Below are 18,425 nucleotides of genomic sequence, written 5' to 3'. Positions count from 1 at the left end.
GAGAAACAGTTTCGCGCTACAACTGAATTCGTGCAAGGAAAACGAAACCGGAGAAGATAGTGCCTCATGAATTATTACCGACTGTTTCGTCATCGTCGTGTGACGTCACGCGGCGATGGTCTAAAAGAAGAAACAGATCGAAGTTAGCGAATTTTAACGTAACGAAGTGCATTTTGAAATGAAAATCATTGTTTTGAAAAATTTTCAACGACATTGAAAGAGTTGAGTTTCCAAATCAATTTCAGACTTTAGGGGGAAAAAATTGTCAAGAATTGTCTGAAATTCGGTAAATCATAACACGGTAAACATAATTATATTTTGAAAAGACAAAAACTTTGGAATTCGTTCGAAAATTGCACAAAGATGAGTTCTTTCTATCTCGTATTTCGTCACGTTAATTTTACACTAACTTAATTAGCTTCGTCCGACGTGAAAACTTGTTTTCTTTTTCTCTTTATAGATTGCATTGAATTTTTCGAAACTTATGATAATACAGAGTGCACTTGTACAAGGGATGATTAATAGTAGAAGAAGAATAAAAAAATACAACCGTCAATAAATAGATAAACGAAAAGACGATAGACGAGACGAAATTATTTTCGGATATTCATATTCGGTAGAGAGAGATATAAGGATGATTATATGAGGAGGAACTAGCCGCAAAACCAACCCGTTATTATCGCTCGTAAATGGAACGAGAACGACGAACGAATTCAAACGAACGAAGCGGACGTATACTTGGTACATATATCGCGAGTGCGGGATCAAATTTCGACTCCGTCCGTCCGAAATACGTTTTTTTTTTTTTCTTTTTCTTTTTTGTATGCGTGTGTGTGTGTCTGTTTTTTTTCATTCAAGCTGTACGAATATCGCATACCTATCCTGTCTGTTACTTACACCAAAAATACTGGTTGTATTGTTTCGGAAAAACGAGCGTGTAATACACATATAACAAATCGTACACGTACTAGTAACGTGTACAAAGTAGCGCGAAATTCATCCGTTCGTTCGTTTGCATAACGAGCACTCGACGACCAACAACCCCGATGTAACCAACAACCATCGTCAGAGAGGTAAATCGCATCTGATTTGTGTGTTTTTTGTTCGTGTTTCTTTTTTTTGGACATATATAATGTAAGCGTATCGAATGCGCGTGCTACGTATCCCCAATTTATTATCCAAATGGTGGTGTATTATACATATATATGTGTATAATAATAACTACACCGTCAAGGGGAAATCCCCGTTTATTATTATCATCGATGTATCGCGCGGTGTATCGTTATTCGTATTTTTTGTCGTTATTACGCATCACCGTCGTCATCTGTGAATGTACGGATGAATAAAAATTTTTTCCATCATTTTCCTTTTCATCCTAACGTCATTTTCTGTCACTGGTACGTACATACAATACGACGAGAATAATTTTTCAAAACTCAACAGAACGTAATATCATCGCTGCTATTTATGGTCAGTGATGATTGCTTTCACAAACACAACCATACGCACAAACAAATATCGTTTTAACACTCATCCTCTCGAAATTTTCTGGAAAAACTCAAGATAAAGATTAGAGCCAATCAAACTAATTCATTTCGACAAAATGATACGAATATAAGTAATGAGGTGTGATTCATACCAGTGACAAATCGTTGTTTCAAGGAAGTGTAACAATTTATTATTATGAACAACGTGCGATTACATTCGTATTTGCGAATTATACTTTCGTCATAGGTAAATGATAATTGTATGGATTCTTTGGTGGCAAAATCTGCAGAGTAAACTTGAAAATATCCAGATCCAGAAAGAACGCTGGGGATTTTTTTATTTTTAGATTGATATAAAAAAAAACCCTAGATTGTCTTCCAGCCCTGATCTTTTCAGATTCTTCGGACCGATTTCCTAACCGAAACTTTTGAGGAAAAAAACACTATTTTCTTAATTTTACAATGATTTCGGAGGAACTAAGATATCGAAATATGAGTATGTTTTGTTTTATTACGCTCTAATGAATTTCACGGACAATTTCAAAATGGCGGAATAACAGTTTTTCCTCAGCATGAATCGTTACGATAATGTTACCAACTTCAATACGCTAATAAAGAATGAACCGAAAGCGTCTCGATACAGGGCGTTTCCACAAATTCGAAACCCGGATCACGCGAGAGAAAACTCGAATGAGACGATCTAGACGATGTGCGGGAAATTACGCTCTCCCCAGAGCATACCTGTGCGTAAAACAGCGACTCGCTCCCTCTCTCCTCTCCAATACCGGGTGTCTCGATGCTGGTATGCATGTAATGTACACACAAAACGGCCCGAAAGAGAAAAATACAACACAGGAGAAAGGCACCAAGGGGATATAAAGTCAGGGTCCTGAAGGGTCGCCGAGGACAACGATGGGACGACGGGACGCGAGAGAGAAAGGCGAAGAAGTAGAAGATAAGTAGAAGGGAGAAAAATTTCAAGATAAGACATCGTGTGAGGGTGCAGTAAGGAACGAAGGAGGGATAAATCAGTCGAGCTGCTCTCTTTCCTCTCTCCCTCTCTATGCATGAAGTGTCGAACGAACGAGTACGGAAGAGTGTAGTCATTATTTATTTATTTTTTATTTTTTCATATGTCTTTCTAGAAAGTTCAAGTGGGGAGGTGAATTTCGTACGACGTACCAGTAGACGCCAGTTTCTCCCTCTTCTTTCCACCAGGAGAATTAATCCTGTTCAGACTTCGGTGCACGTATAATTGTTTCATCGATACTTGTACGATGTACATACATGTATGTATAAATAGGTACTAGTTTCGCACATGAACAAGCGACAAGGACGCCGTGAAGTAAAAGAAAATAAAAGAAACATACAACAATGACGCGATGTATACGTACAGTGATTAATCGGCGCGGCATTCACAGTTTATATATCCTGCAGGCATGCATCGTTGGTTGGTTGAGCAATAGTGTGTGTAAGTACGTAAGTTCTTAAAACACATAAGGAAACACGTGGTTCGATATCCGATGCGTGAATTTCTGCTACATATCTACTCAATTTGTCGCAATTCTCATTGCTGCGGTTGCGTGTTTTCTCCTTAATTTTCTTCTCTTTTGAACTTTAGAAAAAGAAAAAGAAAACGAGTGATGATTACGATGATTATGATGATTATACTCACCGCACTGACGATCGCAATCGCAACGATAAAAGCAAAGACATAGATACTAGCATTATTAATCTAGCAATAGTAGGAGTAACAACGATAACAACACACACAGAAAGAATAATGATTAAACACACCGAAATTGAAACTTTTCCTTCCTATCTTCGTGGTTCTATGCTGCTTCCTTTTCGTTATCTCCTTCGGTTTGTCGATTAACAAATTCGATCTTCCAGTTTTCCACTTGGACGTTACGCCGGTACAAAAACAAATCGCGTTTTCACGCCAATAATTTGTTGCATCGTTACGGCGTATAATCACTATTACTATTATAATTATTAGTCATTCGCGCGTTCCGTTGGTTCGTTATTTTATTTTATTTTACCTTCTAAATCTTCTCTTTAAGTAGATATAGAAATTCCTCGTTGTTGCGTTCACATTTGTTTCCCCTTTCGTCTATCTAGGTAACTATTACAGCGTAGTACTTTATACACCTCTTCATTTTTATTATTTATTTATTGTTTTATATATTTTCTTGTCAATTTTCAATTTTAATTATATAATATACTTGCTGTACTCTCCCAAAATTCTTTTTCACAGTGTCCTATCTAACTACTACCTTCAAGTATTTAAATTGTTCGGGTTTCTTTGTAATCTCCTTTTACTTTTCTCCTCTTCACTTTCTTCTCATCTATTAAATACCTACTTCCTCCCTGTCGCCTCGACGCAACGGCGGCGTTAACGATACAGATTTCTCCTACGTTCTAGATCAGGCACAAAGCAATTCGTATCTCATCTCGTACCACCTTGTACACCGTTCTCCGCTGGCCTGCGAAATAATCTTATCGAAACCCCCGACGTTGTTCCTGCACGGATGCTGATTGTTGTCTAAACTATCGCAAGGCATGGCGGTGGTGGCCGCCCCCGATCCCCCAGGCGTGAACCCAAAAAAAATCCCCCTCCCTCTATCTCGTCTTAAATTTTTTCCTCGCTTCGTTGAGAATTCCTCGACAATTAAGCACCTCGTCGTTTTACACCGGTCTTGTGACCACAGCCGCGATTAGGCGGAGGATAGATAACGGACGAGTCAAATATCTCCCTATCGCATGTTATCACTTCTCACGGTTATTCGAACTGCGCGCGGTTGCGGTTTGTCTTTTGTTTACCTCCTCACTTCACTTGTTTACAAGATCGAGGAACACTAGTTGCAGATCATCTTTTGTCCTACAGCATGCGCGCGCGTGTGTTGTGTCTCCGTATGTGTCGTATCCTCTATGGCACAAGCGAGAACCATGAACTAAAAGAACCGTCGTGAGAAATACACTCTCTAACGGCGAGGGGGGTGGTAGGTTGGTAGTCACGCTAGACGAGAATGACGGTCGACTCACTGCTCACGCTCACCATCGTGCTCACTGACTCAAGGCTTCGCCGCCTCCGGTTCCTTATCCTTACTACTACGGGAGATCAGTTACTAATCCAGGTCGAGAGAGCGAGAGGTGTGCATACATGCAGGTACTGTACAAGTACACGCACAAGTAGTGTATAATTTATACGTAGAAGGCGAAACAACAAACGCGTATGCACAAAACACACACATACCACACGTAACAAACACACGTAGAATAATATCACACTCACAAAAGAAAACACTCGAAGCCTATGTGCACTGTGCCGTCTCCTCCTCGATCTTCTCTTCTCTACTTTTCTCTACTCAACGACGCCACGGGCGCAACACGACTCGCCGTCTTTATTCATCAACTACTGTTGGTTATATTCTCCTCATTGTCCGTAGTCGTCGTTGTCAGCGGTATGCGCAGCACCACCTTAACACCCCGACTGGCTGGCTGGCTGGTTGGTTGGTTCTCCTCCTCGCGGAGGATACACGGGTTTATTTATTGTTTTCACCGCACACCACCGTCGGCCAGTTTTTCGGTCGCGCCCTGCTGCTGTCTTCTCCTATTCGACATCAGGATGGAAGCATAAGAGGAGAAGACACACGCTGCATCAACAGCAGCAGCAGCACGAAGAGCGGTGGTCGGCGCTACCAGATTAATAAAATGGCGACCAATGTGACAGTTGGTCGATCCTCTCGCGTAAATATATACCTATATATACATACAGGTAACGTACATACACAATATATATAGACAGAGATATTGGAGATGGATGAAACCTCTTCTGTTGAGGTGCGATTTGTTCACGTCGCTGCCGCCTTGTGTCGTCGATATCCCTCCACTGTGCGTGCCTTGTTCCTTTCCTTCTTTTGTTTTATATCTTTCTTTCGCGCGGATATCATCCGCTCGCTTTTATCTGTTTTACACTTATCCGCCAGAAAATTGTCACCGTCAGTTTTGACTTCTCCTTTACTTCCGACCAACTTCGCGTTCCTCTGGATACGATTCTTTCCGTTACGTTCTACTGTCCAGGTTACCTTTCACCCGGATTTTCTCTCGCTACTAATTTTTCGGTACCGACGCGGACGGACGCACTTGCGCGACTCGTTTCGCTCCCCAGTCCCCTACAGCTACTGCCGCTACTCCCACCTTTGCGTACTATCCGTCTGAGAAAACACCGTCCACTCTCCCGACGACCCGGCCGCTCCTACTACCTGAAACAAGAAAACCGGTCCCACCCCGTCATGCGGGGGATGCTTCGGGGTTCGCTCCGTCGGTAACTACTAACCGTTTCCATAACGTCAGCGCGGCGACCCGGAAATTGCTACTATCCATTTCGTACAATATGCTCGATGCCCGGTATATACCAGGTGTCCTCGAGCAGCAGCTCTGTGCTTCGCAGGAAAAATTTTTAAAAATTTGACAATCACGCTAGTCGATGATTTATTTATATTATAATTGAACGATCTTGCTCTTGCGTCAAGTTTCGCAATGCAAATCGATCTCCGCAAACATCTTTGCAAGCGCTCCGGAAACGAGACTCATCGTTCCAGACCGATGTTTGGTGTCCATGAGTTATTTACAATGTACAATATGATCTCGGAGCCCTGATGAACTAAAATCAGAAACCATATTTTGTTTCGCGTATGACATTACCTCCAGCCATGAAGCTTGATCGTTCTTCGATACGACTTCGAAGATTGGTGAGGAGTGGGAGGTCGCATTTGCTTAAAGAATTCAGAGTCACCCGGTATATTAGTAAATTCCTCCGTTGAGCAAGATTACTCAGAGGGCGCTAGTAGTCGGATACTTTGCGCAGCTACTATCCATCTTGTTGACGTCACTCTGATTGACTCGGAAGTCTGTACTAGTCGTATTGATAACACTGATCTTTGGCGTTATTCGCGGTTCTTTGCCACGGTACCTTATAGGGCATTTCGTTGCTCTGTCGGTAAAGAAGTACCGCCACTTTCTAAGTTTTTGAAGTAAAAAAGAATACTTCCAAAATACTTTGAGCTAGAAAAATTTCGTTGAGAATCCATATTTATTAAACCTATGACAGAACCTATTCTGATTCCAGTTATAGAAATTTAGCCGCGGTCTCTTCTTTATTCATATTTTTTTAGAAATACTCGAAACATTTTAAGCTGTAACTCAGTAGTAATCACATCCATAAACAAGTATTGGGCGTTTTCCGGATCAGCTTCTACGTTGGTCACTGTGGTTTCTTTGTAGAGCCAAGCTGATGCTCTACTTCCAGATTGCACTCTAATACGGACTATGGTACGTCCTGTTGCCCCTAGTATCGACTTATCGAGTTCATCCCGTAAACCGTCTATACCTGAGGATTCCAAAGGCAATGTTCAATACAACTCTGTACAACTCTGATTTCTGAAACTTTGGAAACAACTTACCTATTAGCTTAGTGGCTGACACACCAAGCATATTCAGTCGAGGTATGTCTTCTGATATTCGGTCAATTTTATTTGCAACATTTATCACCACCTGGTCTTTGATCAAGCCTTTTAATGTTGCTTGCATGTGGTCCATCTGGGCCTGCCTGTCCGGATGACTTGCATCATGCACATTCAAGATAATGTCCTGGTAATAAAACATTCATCGGTCAAAAGAGCATGACTGACTGAAGACAAAAGAACAGAATGAGCGTAATCAAAAGCCAATTACAGCATTCATGGCGTCTTCTAAAGTTGCTACAAACGGCTCAATAAGAGTGGCAGGCACATCTTGAATGAAGCCAATAGTATCAACGAACAATACTTTCAGTCTTGAGGGTAGAATGCCTTGATGGATGGTGACATCGAGAGTTGCAAAAAGGTAATTCCTAGGGTGCAGACTTGAGTCTCCAGTGAGAGCTTTGATCAAGGAAGTTTTCCCAGCGTTTGTGTAGCCGACAACAGCGATAGTGGGAATCTTATTTTGTAATCGTTTACTCCTCAGCAAATGTCTCTGTGCCTTAAGTTTAAGGAGGGCATTTTTAAGCTTGGTTTCGCGGACCTGAAGAAGCTTTCGATGTGATTCAAACGTACCCACGTGTTCTTCTCGGGTCTCTTTAACGACGTTCAACTTCATCCACATGTAGGGAATCTCTGCTATTGCAACCTGCAATTTTGCCTCTTGACTTTTGGCGTGAGCCCTAAATATCTGTACGACGATTGAATATCGATCGTAAACTGGAACGCCAAGGATATGTCGCAGCTCTTGTATTTGCACTTGCTGGAGCAAATTTGTACTGATGAATACTGCGGTAATTTCTGGGTTACTTCTCACTTTAATCTTCAAACTCTCCAGATTTCCTTTCCCAAGTAGTTCTTTTTTCTTCAAGTTCATCAGCGAAACACACATTTTATCAACCACTCTCCAGTTTTGCAGTGTTTTAAGAAGTGTAACGGCCTCTTCAAGCTGCAACTCTGGGGTTGTGTTTCTCTTTTTGTTTGCTCCCCATTTTATGTATGGCTGCAAAACGAGTGCTCCATGTCCACCGGGAGCTATTCCCAGAAATCGTGAGGACAGCTCATCGTATTCCTCATCTTCCAATTCATCTTTTTCTTTTTCTGTTGTCTCATGAGCACGACGATTGATCACCATGAATGTTGCAGCACAAGTCTTTCTCCTAATGGGTAGAGAGCGCTTTACCATACCCGACGCTCGTCGTGTCAAATTTCTGAGGCTAAACATATCTGCTCACAACTTTGTTTCGAGGAACAAATTAATCTTTGCCATTTTTAGTCCAAGATTTTCTGCAAAGAGTTACACGCTCTGAGGCAACGAAGTAGGAGGCTACAGATGCGACCAAAGTAGAAGCAAGGATCGTTTTTTGTTTGGAAGAGAGCACGGCGTTCCTCTTCAAAAGACGCTGTCCGAAAAAAGTTCCGGAAAATACTGAAAGTGAAGAGATTAATAAACAGTATCACGTATGTATGTGACATAACCGATTGGGAATCTTGTGTTCTCACCTATAGTGAATGTCGACAAACCAGCAAAAAAAGCCCTCGTCATGCACTCCAGGTGGGATCCGTACGCCGGATATTCCGCCAAATTAATTGCTACGGACTTACTATCGGTATTCATATCCTGCGGATTGTATATTACCTAGATTTTTAACTCATTGCTTTTGTGTACACTGAGAAATCATAGGTTAGGGTGAACTCTGGAAAGGCTTACGTAACACGTGTGAAGTATACGGGAAGAGATTAGCGACTAATGGGAGAAATTTTGCCGGATAAGTAAAAAATCTTTGTTGCTGCAAGTGCTTATGATCGACGTTAAGTCAGTTAAATATCTGGCAATAAGTGTAGTTTTGACGGTGTAAAAAGCGTCGAATTCAGTCATTAGTTGCCGGTATGTATCGATATTGGGGGCGGGGGTGAGGGATTTAGTCGACAATTTGGGAGTGCAACAGAGCCCCAGGGCCATACGAAATGTTGACAAGTACGTGTGTATTTTTTTTAGGACTTGACTAAAATAAAAACAACGAAAGAACAAAAAAATCGTAAACCTATCCTCGTGCACTCGACGTTCCTGCGGCTGTCGGTAACACAGAGTCCGAATACGCCGTAATCCGGCGAGTCACAGTACATGGTATTTATTATACAAATATACCGATGTCAGTTCACGAAATAGACTCTTGGAACTAATTGAGGTGTGGGGACAGTAATTATATATCGGTAAACCAAAGCAGTAGATAATGTACAGCACATTTACCATGACAAAGTGCCACTGCAGTGGATGAAACTAAACAAATAATAAATGTTAACAAATAAGATCACTGCAGATAAAATAAATAATAATTGATAAAATTTTTAAACTGAAAATTTATTGCAAAATATTTTTTACTTACTACTACAAGTACATGTACATCAGAGGATTAACTATTTCCAACCAATCGTATCGAAAAAGAGTCCGATTTATTTAAATCACCCGTTGGTAGAGTCGGGCAGATGAGACTCCGCGATGCGGTAAATCTTTAATCTGTACATACGTAGTGGTCTGTAGACGTTGCGTCTAAGACGTATTATTGGTAGTATTATCTTGTTGATTTCAATCATGTGTTCGTACATTAAAAGGGCATGGTCTGGGATTTTTTTTTCCTACTTCATTTCTTTCTACGCATATTGTATTTGGCCGAAAGTTCGTTAGAGAATTCAAATTTACGTTAAACCTGACGCCAACTTGAGACTGCGCCGTTACTGACGAGACCGGCACATCGGAACTGTGTAGCGTCATTAACTTCCGAGCATCCAGAAGAGAATCACGCGTCGTGGCGGTGCTGAATTCAGTTCGCCCACTAAGAGCTGTCGAACGTGATTTGACAAGTGATTACCGGTAAACTTACGTTCGGTAATTAGTAGAAAAATCGTAAACGTCTGGCTCGAGGAAAAAAAAAAAAAAAGAACAGTCTGCGAATATCGGAAGTGAATTTCGTATATCGAGTTTCTATTGTTTTGTGTAACTTCAGCTTTATCGTCAGAAATGTATAAAAAAAAGTCTGCCCCATAAATGCTACGATGCTGAAGATGCCGCGAGCGTTATCCATTAATGAGAATCATTTCAATGTCACTTGATCTACTTTGATCTGAAACTGTCAGTTTTGAAATAAACGAGCTCTTCCATTCCGAACTTCATTTAAACTCTGCTCAGCTTCCCAATTCTATACTTCACTCCACCTCCGACGATTACAGTCACCTCTGGAAGTTCCAGCTTGTTTTGAAGACTCGTGTTATCAAAGACTGGAGGCTGAGGTGGGGGGAGTCGACACGTCAACTGTCGTCTCGATAGAGACGTCACGTTGCAAAACGAATTACCGACTTGAACAGTTACGTCAGACTCCTGGCACGCGCGGTTCAAGTCCTGACCGTTTATGATGAGGTAGTCGCATTTGTCGTACTTCACTTCCTCCTCGAACACTTCGTACATCGGATTTGGGAAAAGCACAAAGCTTTTATGCCTGTGAATAATATATATGCCGGTCAGAAACAGAAGGTAATAATGTTGATGTTTATTAAAATTTCGACGATTGAGTAAAGAAGTGTAACATGAGCTCGTATTGCAAGTCATTAGGGTGTGATAACAACGCATACAAATGATATTTATGACGAACCCTTGAGCGGAGAGATTCTGTACGCCCATGACATTGTCCATGAGGAATCCGTACTCCAGCATCGGTGGATGTTCAGCGTCGAGATGAGTGTCTGCGGATACTTCGACGGCGGGTGAATTGCATATCATGTTTGTATGGTTAAATGCAATGCACTGAGAGACAAACATTTTGTCGTGGTAGTAGACGTACATCTCAGGATTTTGTACGTATCCAAGGTTCGTCCCGATTACCGATATCTTTACACCGCCGGCGGGAATTCCCTTGGGTATTTTAACTAGTCCCGCAACGCCGCTGTCGGCGGATTCTATCGTAGGATCGTCGACGTATTCGAAAACGCCGTTGTACTGCCTAAATCCGCTGTCAAAATGCATCCTCAGCACACCGCTGCGGGTAGTATTGCTGGCGCTGGTCAAACAGAGGGTTTCGTTGGCCTCGGCGTTTATTATGGAGCAAGGTAGATTGTCTATGAAGGCGAGTATCTTGCTGCCGGCGTTCATGTAACGTCCTGTTATCCTGATTACGGTCCCGCCGCTGCGAGGGCCATACTTAGGCGATATGGACTCAATGACAGGATCAACGAATTCGAAGTTGACGTCTGAGATGCTGCGAAAATCCTCTATCTTGACTATCACGGGTCCATTTCGCTCCTGAGGAGTACCCGGTCCGTCAACTCTGCATAAGATCTGTTTCGTCCTGACGTAAAATTCAGGGTAAGGCTCGCACGGAAGTCCGGCAATCGACACCCCAGAGTATATATCGGCGAATGTTTTCCCCAAGTTTATTCCTCGTATAGTTACGTTGGTACCTCCTTCCCAGGGTCCAAGCTGCGGCTCGAACGATTGAATCTTCGGGTTTGGGCAGGTTTCATTTCTGTTTAGCCAAATGCCGGAACCTCGATTATTGCACTGTTCTTTCACCTCGCACTTATCAGAGCTTTGACACCACCCGCATCCGTACTTTTGGGCGAGAGTCAGACACATGCCACAGTTGTCAGCCATGTCCTTACAACGGTATATAACAACGTGAATGTTGTCAGGATTTTCCAGAGGCTTTGAGCCCCCCCATATCACTGCGAAGGGTACCGTGATGTTAGGCGCCCTTGACGTGTATGAAAATTCTGTCGAATCGCAATATATTGTGTCTGCTAGAAGCTTTGCGTTAACGCTGGTTACACGTCCTTCGATGTTGAACCGACAGATGAACCTCGTTTGTACGATGAATTGCTGTTGAAGAGATAAACAGAAGAATACTTAGAATTTTTATCCCATCGTATTACATGCAGAATCTTTCATCTTAAACATGGTCGACAATTTTCAGATTTATGATCAAATTCTGCGCTCACCCCAATGATATGCACTTTGACACGAATATTTTTCGTTATTCCAGACGAGACCAGTATTTCTTTAGAATCCGTGGCGTTAATAGTAGGACAGAAACCTGGTCCACTTCTATAACTCGGGCCGATTCTCTGGAAATTATAAATACACAACGGATCAATATAACACAGGTTGAATGAAGGGAAAACAATCCGGTTAAAACTGTTCCTCGACAAAAAGCTCTACTCACGCTGACTCCGGTGACCAATATGTCATTGCGGCAATTCTCGGCAGTATCGTGAGTGCATCTGTGACCATCGACGCACCAGTCGCAGGGGAAGCTCGACGAAACGCACTGGGTACAAGAGCTGTACGTGTTACAGTCGAAGAAGGTGAAATTCGTGGCAACGAGGTCGGGTCCGCTGGTCATTCGGACGGACAATCGGGCCGTGAAGTGGTGCTCGGCTTGGGGTATCGACGGCAGCAGATCGGTCCTTGGAGTGGTGCAATTAACGCCGTACGATTTTCGAGTAGCATTTGTTATGAGGGTTTTATCGAGGGCCGAGAACGCGCAGAGAAACTGTCCCGGGAGAGTCGGAAGGTTCTCTATCACAAGATCCAGGGTCCTTGCAGTCGTTCTTTGCAGCTGATTCGGAGTGACGCTTGCTATGGTAGTGCACCGACCGCTCTTGTACGAAATCCAGTACAAGGGATCGGTGGCTGCATCCTGACAGTCGCTTCTCAGATTGCACTTGTTCTCCAACGAGCACCAACCACAGTAAGGATCCTTGGCCTCCAAGCAATCCCAACACGTCTTGTATACCGAGCATTCCTGAACTTTGACCTTGGACACCTTGCGTTGTGTCATTACGTAGAGATGCATAAGCTGAGAGTCAAAATGTAGGTCCGAATTCACCGGGGATTTCGGATCCACCTCAAGGTCACCATACTTCTGAGCCGAGGTCGCAGTCTCAACGACGACCTGAAACGAGAAAAAACAAAAATCCAGAAATTAATGACCGTAGTAGCCAAGTTCTTCAAGATTAATTTATATTCGTTATTCGTGTGTTTTTGTCTCAAGTACGATGTCGAAGGAAGGATGGAAGGAAGAAAGTAACGCGCCGCCGAACGATGCCGGACTTAATTTCAAATCCACGAGGGTGCCGAGGGATTGAAACAGTTGAACTGTAGCGGTGAAGCGGAAGTGGAAGCGGTATCGATCACAGGCCAAGATTTACGATTAACCCAGACTTACGCGTGTTTCATGTTAATTGACAACTTCGGAGCAAAGTAGGTTTTTGGGGGTGGGTTGGCGGGCAGAACGAGGGCGCCGAAGAAGGGAGTATAAGTAAGTTTTATTGCTCTAAACGCGCGGTAAGTGGTCGGTCACATTGGTCAGACCCACCCACGAATTTCCTACTCTTGCAGACGTGGTGTACCTTCCTAGAATGTGGGTATTATAGTATGTATAATATGTACGTACACGCCTACACCCAACCACTTTTCAATGTGTACCTATGTAAGCGGAGAAAGAAGCGAATGATGCCACTGCTGTAAATTAGCCGGCTGGTAGAAAGAATTAAGTTCGTACGTTACATGCGTACTGCAATGCAACGCTTCCCACAACACCGGAACCGGGATTATTTTATTCAAGATATTTTTTAACCATCAAAAAGATGATACACACCTCCTGTCCGTCAACTACTGTTGTCTCTATGCGGTATCCATATATTAATATTGATATAGCAGCAGCAGCAGCAGCAGACTACATGCAGTATAGGCTTTGAACATTTGGGTAGGCTATAGTTAAATTATGAGTTACTTACTGCAGCAATACTGCATCGAGTTGTTGAGTGATACAGTCTGCCCGCCTGCCGATTGGGCTGCAGTTCGATACACGGTTGAATGAGTAAATATTTAATTAATTCAATTAATCGCTCGATTGCTGTACCGAAGCCGAACGAACGATAGGACGAAAATGGTAGGGAGGCTATGGAAAATCTGGCGAATCATCGTTCCCCAAAAACTTGTGTATTCTCAGCTCGATGTGGAAACTTTACTGTACGCTCACCTTTTGTTAGTCAGAATCGTTAAAACGGAATGTCTTATACATTCGCCATCGCAAAAAATTGATGTGTGCGACTTCCCATTTCTCGTAATCAAGGTTACAGTGAAACCGCCCAACCGATTCTCCTGAAATTCGTACAGCATACTTTTTCAACCCCGGAGCTATGCAAACAAGTTTATTCATTTGATTCCACTTCTGCTTTTTGACAAATCTTGACATCCAAATATTTTGGCAACGTTACGAGCGATCATACAGTTTGATTCGAACTATATTTAATTACTGGGGTCGTAAAACTGTTTAATCCCCCCCTCGCCCCTCTCCCAGAATAGAATTTTTTTTTCATATTCTTACTCGAAAATCAACGTCAATGGTAAGTTTTTTTTTTACCTTAATGGGAAAATTCAAGTTTGGTGAGAGAAACTACGCAGATTTTTTTTTGGAACTATTTATAACAATCTGGGAGGTTTACCCCCAAATGCCAATAAGGGCCAAGAGATGCCAAGGCTCAGTGAAAATTTTTCGGACCCCTAAATGAGGAACATCCTAATATATAATATATTATGCAGTCCTAATACAGATATTGCATCCTACATATTACATACATGCCGTTTGATGAAAAAATTATTGAAAAAAATTTCGATCTTATTCTACAAGTACACGAAAACGGAGTTTCGAAAATTTGTAAAGGAAATGAGAGAAAATCGGACGGATGAAGAGATTAGGTACATACATATATATGATATATATATATATATATATATATATATATATATATATATATATATATATATATATATATATATATATATATATATATATATATATATTGTACCATAGTGCATGATGATAAGTTCATACAGTATAAAAAAAAGAAGAGAAATTAAATATTAAGCAGTAGAAAGAAGACAACTCGCTTTTTTGAGATGGCCATCGCTCGTGCCGACAAAGACAACGGTGTAATCACCGGTCGATGTTGCAGCAACGGCAGTTAGATGCTCCTCGAAAGCGAGGACCGGTATAGCAATGATAGGATCCTGACCTCCTAGAGGCGTGTTGACATCGAGACCGCAAAAATCTTCGGCGATAGTCTGCAGCTTCTGTAAGAAGAAGAAAAAAAAATGGGAGTTAAACATTTAACTTCCATTCACTGACCTTAACGTGACTTGCAGTACGAAAAACGATTCGTCTACAGTCCAGTCAAAGAATAAGTGTTAATAGAAAAATATTTACAAATAGGATTAGAACAATTACTGAATTGAGTTCTGAAGGATAATTCTTTGTCAAAAAAGTATTATTCGTGTGCGAGAAGAAATTAATTGAAACCCGTGAATTTTTTAACGAAATGGTTCAGTTATTTGTATAATACGAAAAGGGTTACGCTTGGTATAGAACACCTTATACCAATACCACATTTGCATAGTTTGTCTAACTTCAATGAATAATAATATTTCATTTTGCTTGTGGATGAATTCTACACGAAACCATACACCTAATGATATGAATCTTTGATAACTTAGGCGTATATCGAAATGAAACACCAGGATCAAACTTGTATAAATCGTTTTTTCTGTCATTTGGAGAGCTCGCAAAAAATTAATAAATCAAACGGTCACGTTCATCGATCTTTACTAATTTTTAATTGTACATGAGAAAATGGTGAGACAACAAAAACAAAGTACATGTGTCGAAATTTGAAAGTCTGATTCTACGGTGAAAAAAACGACACCAACTCAGAATAAACGAACGAAGCAGACTCACCGGAGAAACGCACTGATAACTGGGCGATATGAAGTCCAATCCCCGCTGCCCGTACCCGGCAAAGCAGTGTTGAATATTGGACATGAACTTTCTCCTGATGGCTTTTAGGGAGTAGACGCAGAGCGCGGACCTGGAGGACGGTCTGTTGGTGGTGGCGTTGCTCTCGGAGAAAACGGCGAAGAGTACATCGTCCTGAGCGGTGATGCCGAGATGCCCGGCAAGGTCGGATCCAGCCTTGCCAGCGTAGGCTGCTTGGACGAGGTTGTACTCCCTGAGCTCGTTCGTGCAGACGATCGGTATCTCGGTGTATGAGTAGTAGTTCTGATCGTCGTGACAGACGCGCACCAGCTTGGATATGAACTCGCTTCCGGTGGCGGTGCTCTTCGGCTGGGTGGTGAGGAAGTAGCTGAAACCCTCGCTGCTGAAACCGTGCACGTAGTTTATGGGGAACCGTTCCCTGACCAAAGAGTTGACGAACATTCTCGTCCCGGTCGTCACCGCCGTCTCGGCGATCACGAGCATCCGCTCCTTGTCCAGCGACCTCGAGCTAACCGCTGGGACTTCGGACCTGTACGGCGAATTCGCCGTGTATGTCACGCCGACGTACATGACCTGGGAGACCGGCGGGTTCGGGGGACCCGGTGCGATGAAGGCCACCGTCGACGCGGTCGCGTTGTTGGCGACGACGGCCTCCCGCACCTCCTGAGCAACGTCCGATATGTTGTGAAGATTCCGGACCGTGCACATCCCCTGGAACAGACTGCCGCACGATATCAGTCTCGTGGTCGTGTAGTCGATGACCAGAGCCTTGTTCACGTTGTCGGTCAGCTTCTTGACCACGCCGGCGGGACAGTCGATCATCGAACAGTCGTTCGAGTCGTTCTTTGGTCCCGTGACCTCCTTCACCACCAAGTCCAGGTCCGGCGACAGTTGGTACAGACAGTTCACACCACCCACGAATACTCGCCCCGTGTTCTTGTCCACCACCAGGTGGTTCAGACGCTCGACGTCGGGGTCGGCGAACGTGTGCACTATGTCGGCGGACGTGCTCCTCGACGGCCTCATCGACGACGAGAGTACCAGCAGGGCGAGCAACGCCCTTGTTCCTCGTGGCAACATTCTCACACGCTCACACGTAGTCTTGTGCAGTGACGTCCAAGAGACGCCACCACGTACTTTTGTTCGAGACGCCTAACTCGCTCAGGGATTTCTCTCCTTCTTCTTATCACTTCGCCTCGCGCTCAAGACTTTTCCTTGTTTTTCAACGCCTCTTCAGGTTTTCACGTTCTTGTTTACCGTTGTTTCACGATTTTCAGGCCTTGACGCGGTTCTTATCGCGCCGATGATGACGACGTTGGTTCCTGTAATTATTAATAAAAATTTTGCTAATTATAGTTGTAAATCGTACGTAACGATAAGTTCAAACTTAGAACATATCTATACGAACCAAAAAACTACACCACTGTGACAATCGCAACTGTACTGCGAGCGAACTGGAGCGAACTCATAGTGAACACGAATCCAGCGTAAACTCTTATACTGATTATGTACACGCTTATACAGTGTCGCACAGATAAGTTGGCTCGTTGCGTGAGGTTAAAGGCCATATTCGAATTCATATCTCCTCGTAAGGGGCCATACTTAAATTACGTAACAAACGTAAGGGAGGGGAGGGGTCAGACTCGATTGTTACACTTTGTTACGATACGGGGGAGGGGGTCTTTTGATGCTTGTACGTAATTTTTTGAATTGAATGTAAAATTTTTTGATAATTAATAAAAAAATTCAAACTGAATTTAATAATTAATTAATAATTATTAAATAAAAGAATAATGAAAAATACAAATGATTTTAATAAAATTTTATGCTATTTCGTTATTTGATTCCGAAAAATTACGTACAATTTGGGACGGGGGGAGGGGGGGTTGACATTTTGTTATGATCTGATACACAGGGGGGGTAGGGGTTGAAAAGTTCTTCAAATTCCGTTACGTAATTTAAGTACGGCCCCTAATGTAGAGGTATATCCTCGTAATGTCAAGAGATATACGTATACATATATATGGGGCATTCCATGTCAAATTTACCCCTTTTTTCCCTCATCATTTTTGATTCGTTCCGCGATTTTTTATACGATTCTACCATCTAAAAAAGGCACTCCTGAATTTTTTCAAATTTTTTTCGCCAACCGTTTTTTTTTAAATATTATTCAAACCCATTTCAAAAACGGGCGTTTTTAAAAATCTGAAAAAATTCTGAAAAATTTAATTTCTCATTCCGATCATACTGACACCTGGCCGATGATGGTCCGATTTTTTTCGATTTTTTTTAGCACTTTTAATATTTTCAACAAACGAAACTCTATCTTGCAACGTCATGCATTGAAAATGTTGTTTCAAATTACTACAGTGACACTTCGCTTTAGTAAGCCTGCTCTGTATGATCCAATGCTTCTGTGACGCTGAGCGCGATAAGTATCGGTCGGTAACAGATCTGCACTTACCATCCGAGACATGTAAGAAACCAGTTTTAAAACCCATTTCATCTCAGAGAACGCTACCAAATGAGTATTCAGTCCTTTTTCACGTTCCTCTGGTTACGGTACTAAATAATGTATACCTATGTAC

General features: G+C 42.4%; 3 protein-coding genes across 6 annotated transcripts in view; all 3 read right to left on the bottom strand.

Annotated features, from left to right (window-relative positions):
• Nucleotides 1-5,698, bottom strand: part of LOC124305363 (plexin-A4) — a 68,103-nt gene extending 62,405 nt beyond the window's left edge. The window contains exons 1-2 of one of the 4 annotated variants that reach the window (XM_046764695.1): nt 3,285-5,698; nt 2,882-3,102 (exon numbers count right to left, since the gene is read on the bottom strand). The gene's annotated coding sequence lies outside the window, so the exon portion shown is untranslated. The remainder of the gene's footprint in view (nt 1-2,881; nt 3,103-3,284) is intronic. The other 3 variants (XM_046764694.1, XM_046764697.1, XM_046764698.1) reach the window with 3 other exon arrangements.
• An 865-nt stretch (nt 5,699-6,563) lies between these two features.
• LOC124305368 (putative GTP-binding protein 6) lies at nt 6,564-9,091 on the bottom strand. The gene is made up of 4 exons (XM_046764711.1): nt 8,513-9,091; nt 7,224-8,438; nt 6,953-7,139; nt 6,564-6,879 (listed from the first exon to the last, which is right to left on the bottom strand). Exons 2-4 carry the CDS (start codon nt 8,232-8,234, stop codon nt 6,647-6,649), a joined length of 1,431 nt encoding a protein of 476 aa, XP_046620667.1. The 5' UTR covers nt 8,235-8,438; nt 8,513-9,091; the 3' UTR covers nt 6,564-6,646.
• Nucleotides 9,092-9,350: 259 nt separating this feature from the next.
• On the bottom strand, nt 9,351-17,403 carry LOC124305364 (plexin-A2-like). The gene is made up of 7 exons (XM_046764699.1): nt 17,246-17,403; nt 15,799-17,159; nt 14,955-15,137; nt 12,223-12,954; nt 11,999-12,124; nt 10,657-11,879; nt 9,351-10,503 (listed from the first exon to the last, which is right to left on the bottom strand). Exons 2-7 carry the CDS (start codon nt 16,915-16,917, stop codon nt 10,182-10,184), a joined length of 3,705 nt encoding a protein of 1,234 aa, XP_046620655.1. The 5' UTR covers nt 16,918-17,159; nt 17,246-17,403; the 3' UTR covers nt 9,351-10,181.
• Nucleotides 17,404-18,425: the final 1,022 nt, after the last annotated feature.

This window comes from Neodiprion virginianus, chromosome 5, assembly GCF_021901495.1.
Source record: "Neodiprion virginianus isolate iyNeoVirg1 chromosome 5, iyNeoVirg1.1, whole genome shotgun sequence".
Lineage (NCBI taxonomy): Eukaryota > Metazoa > Arthropoda > Insecta > Hymenoptera > Diprionidae > Neodiprion > Neodiprion virginianus.
The sequence above is the reverse complement of the archived record's forward strand: the minus strand, read 5'-3'. Positions and strand labels throughout refer to the sequence as shown.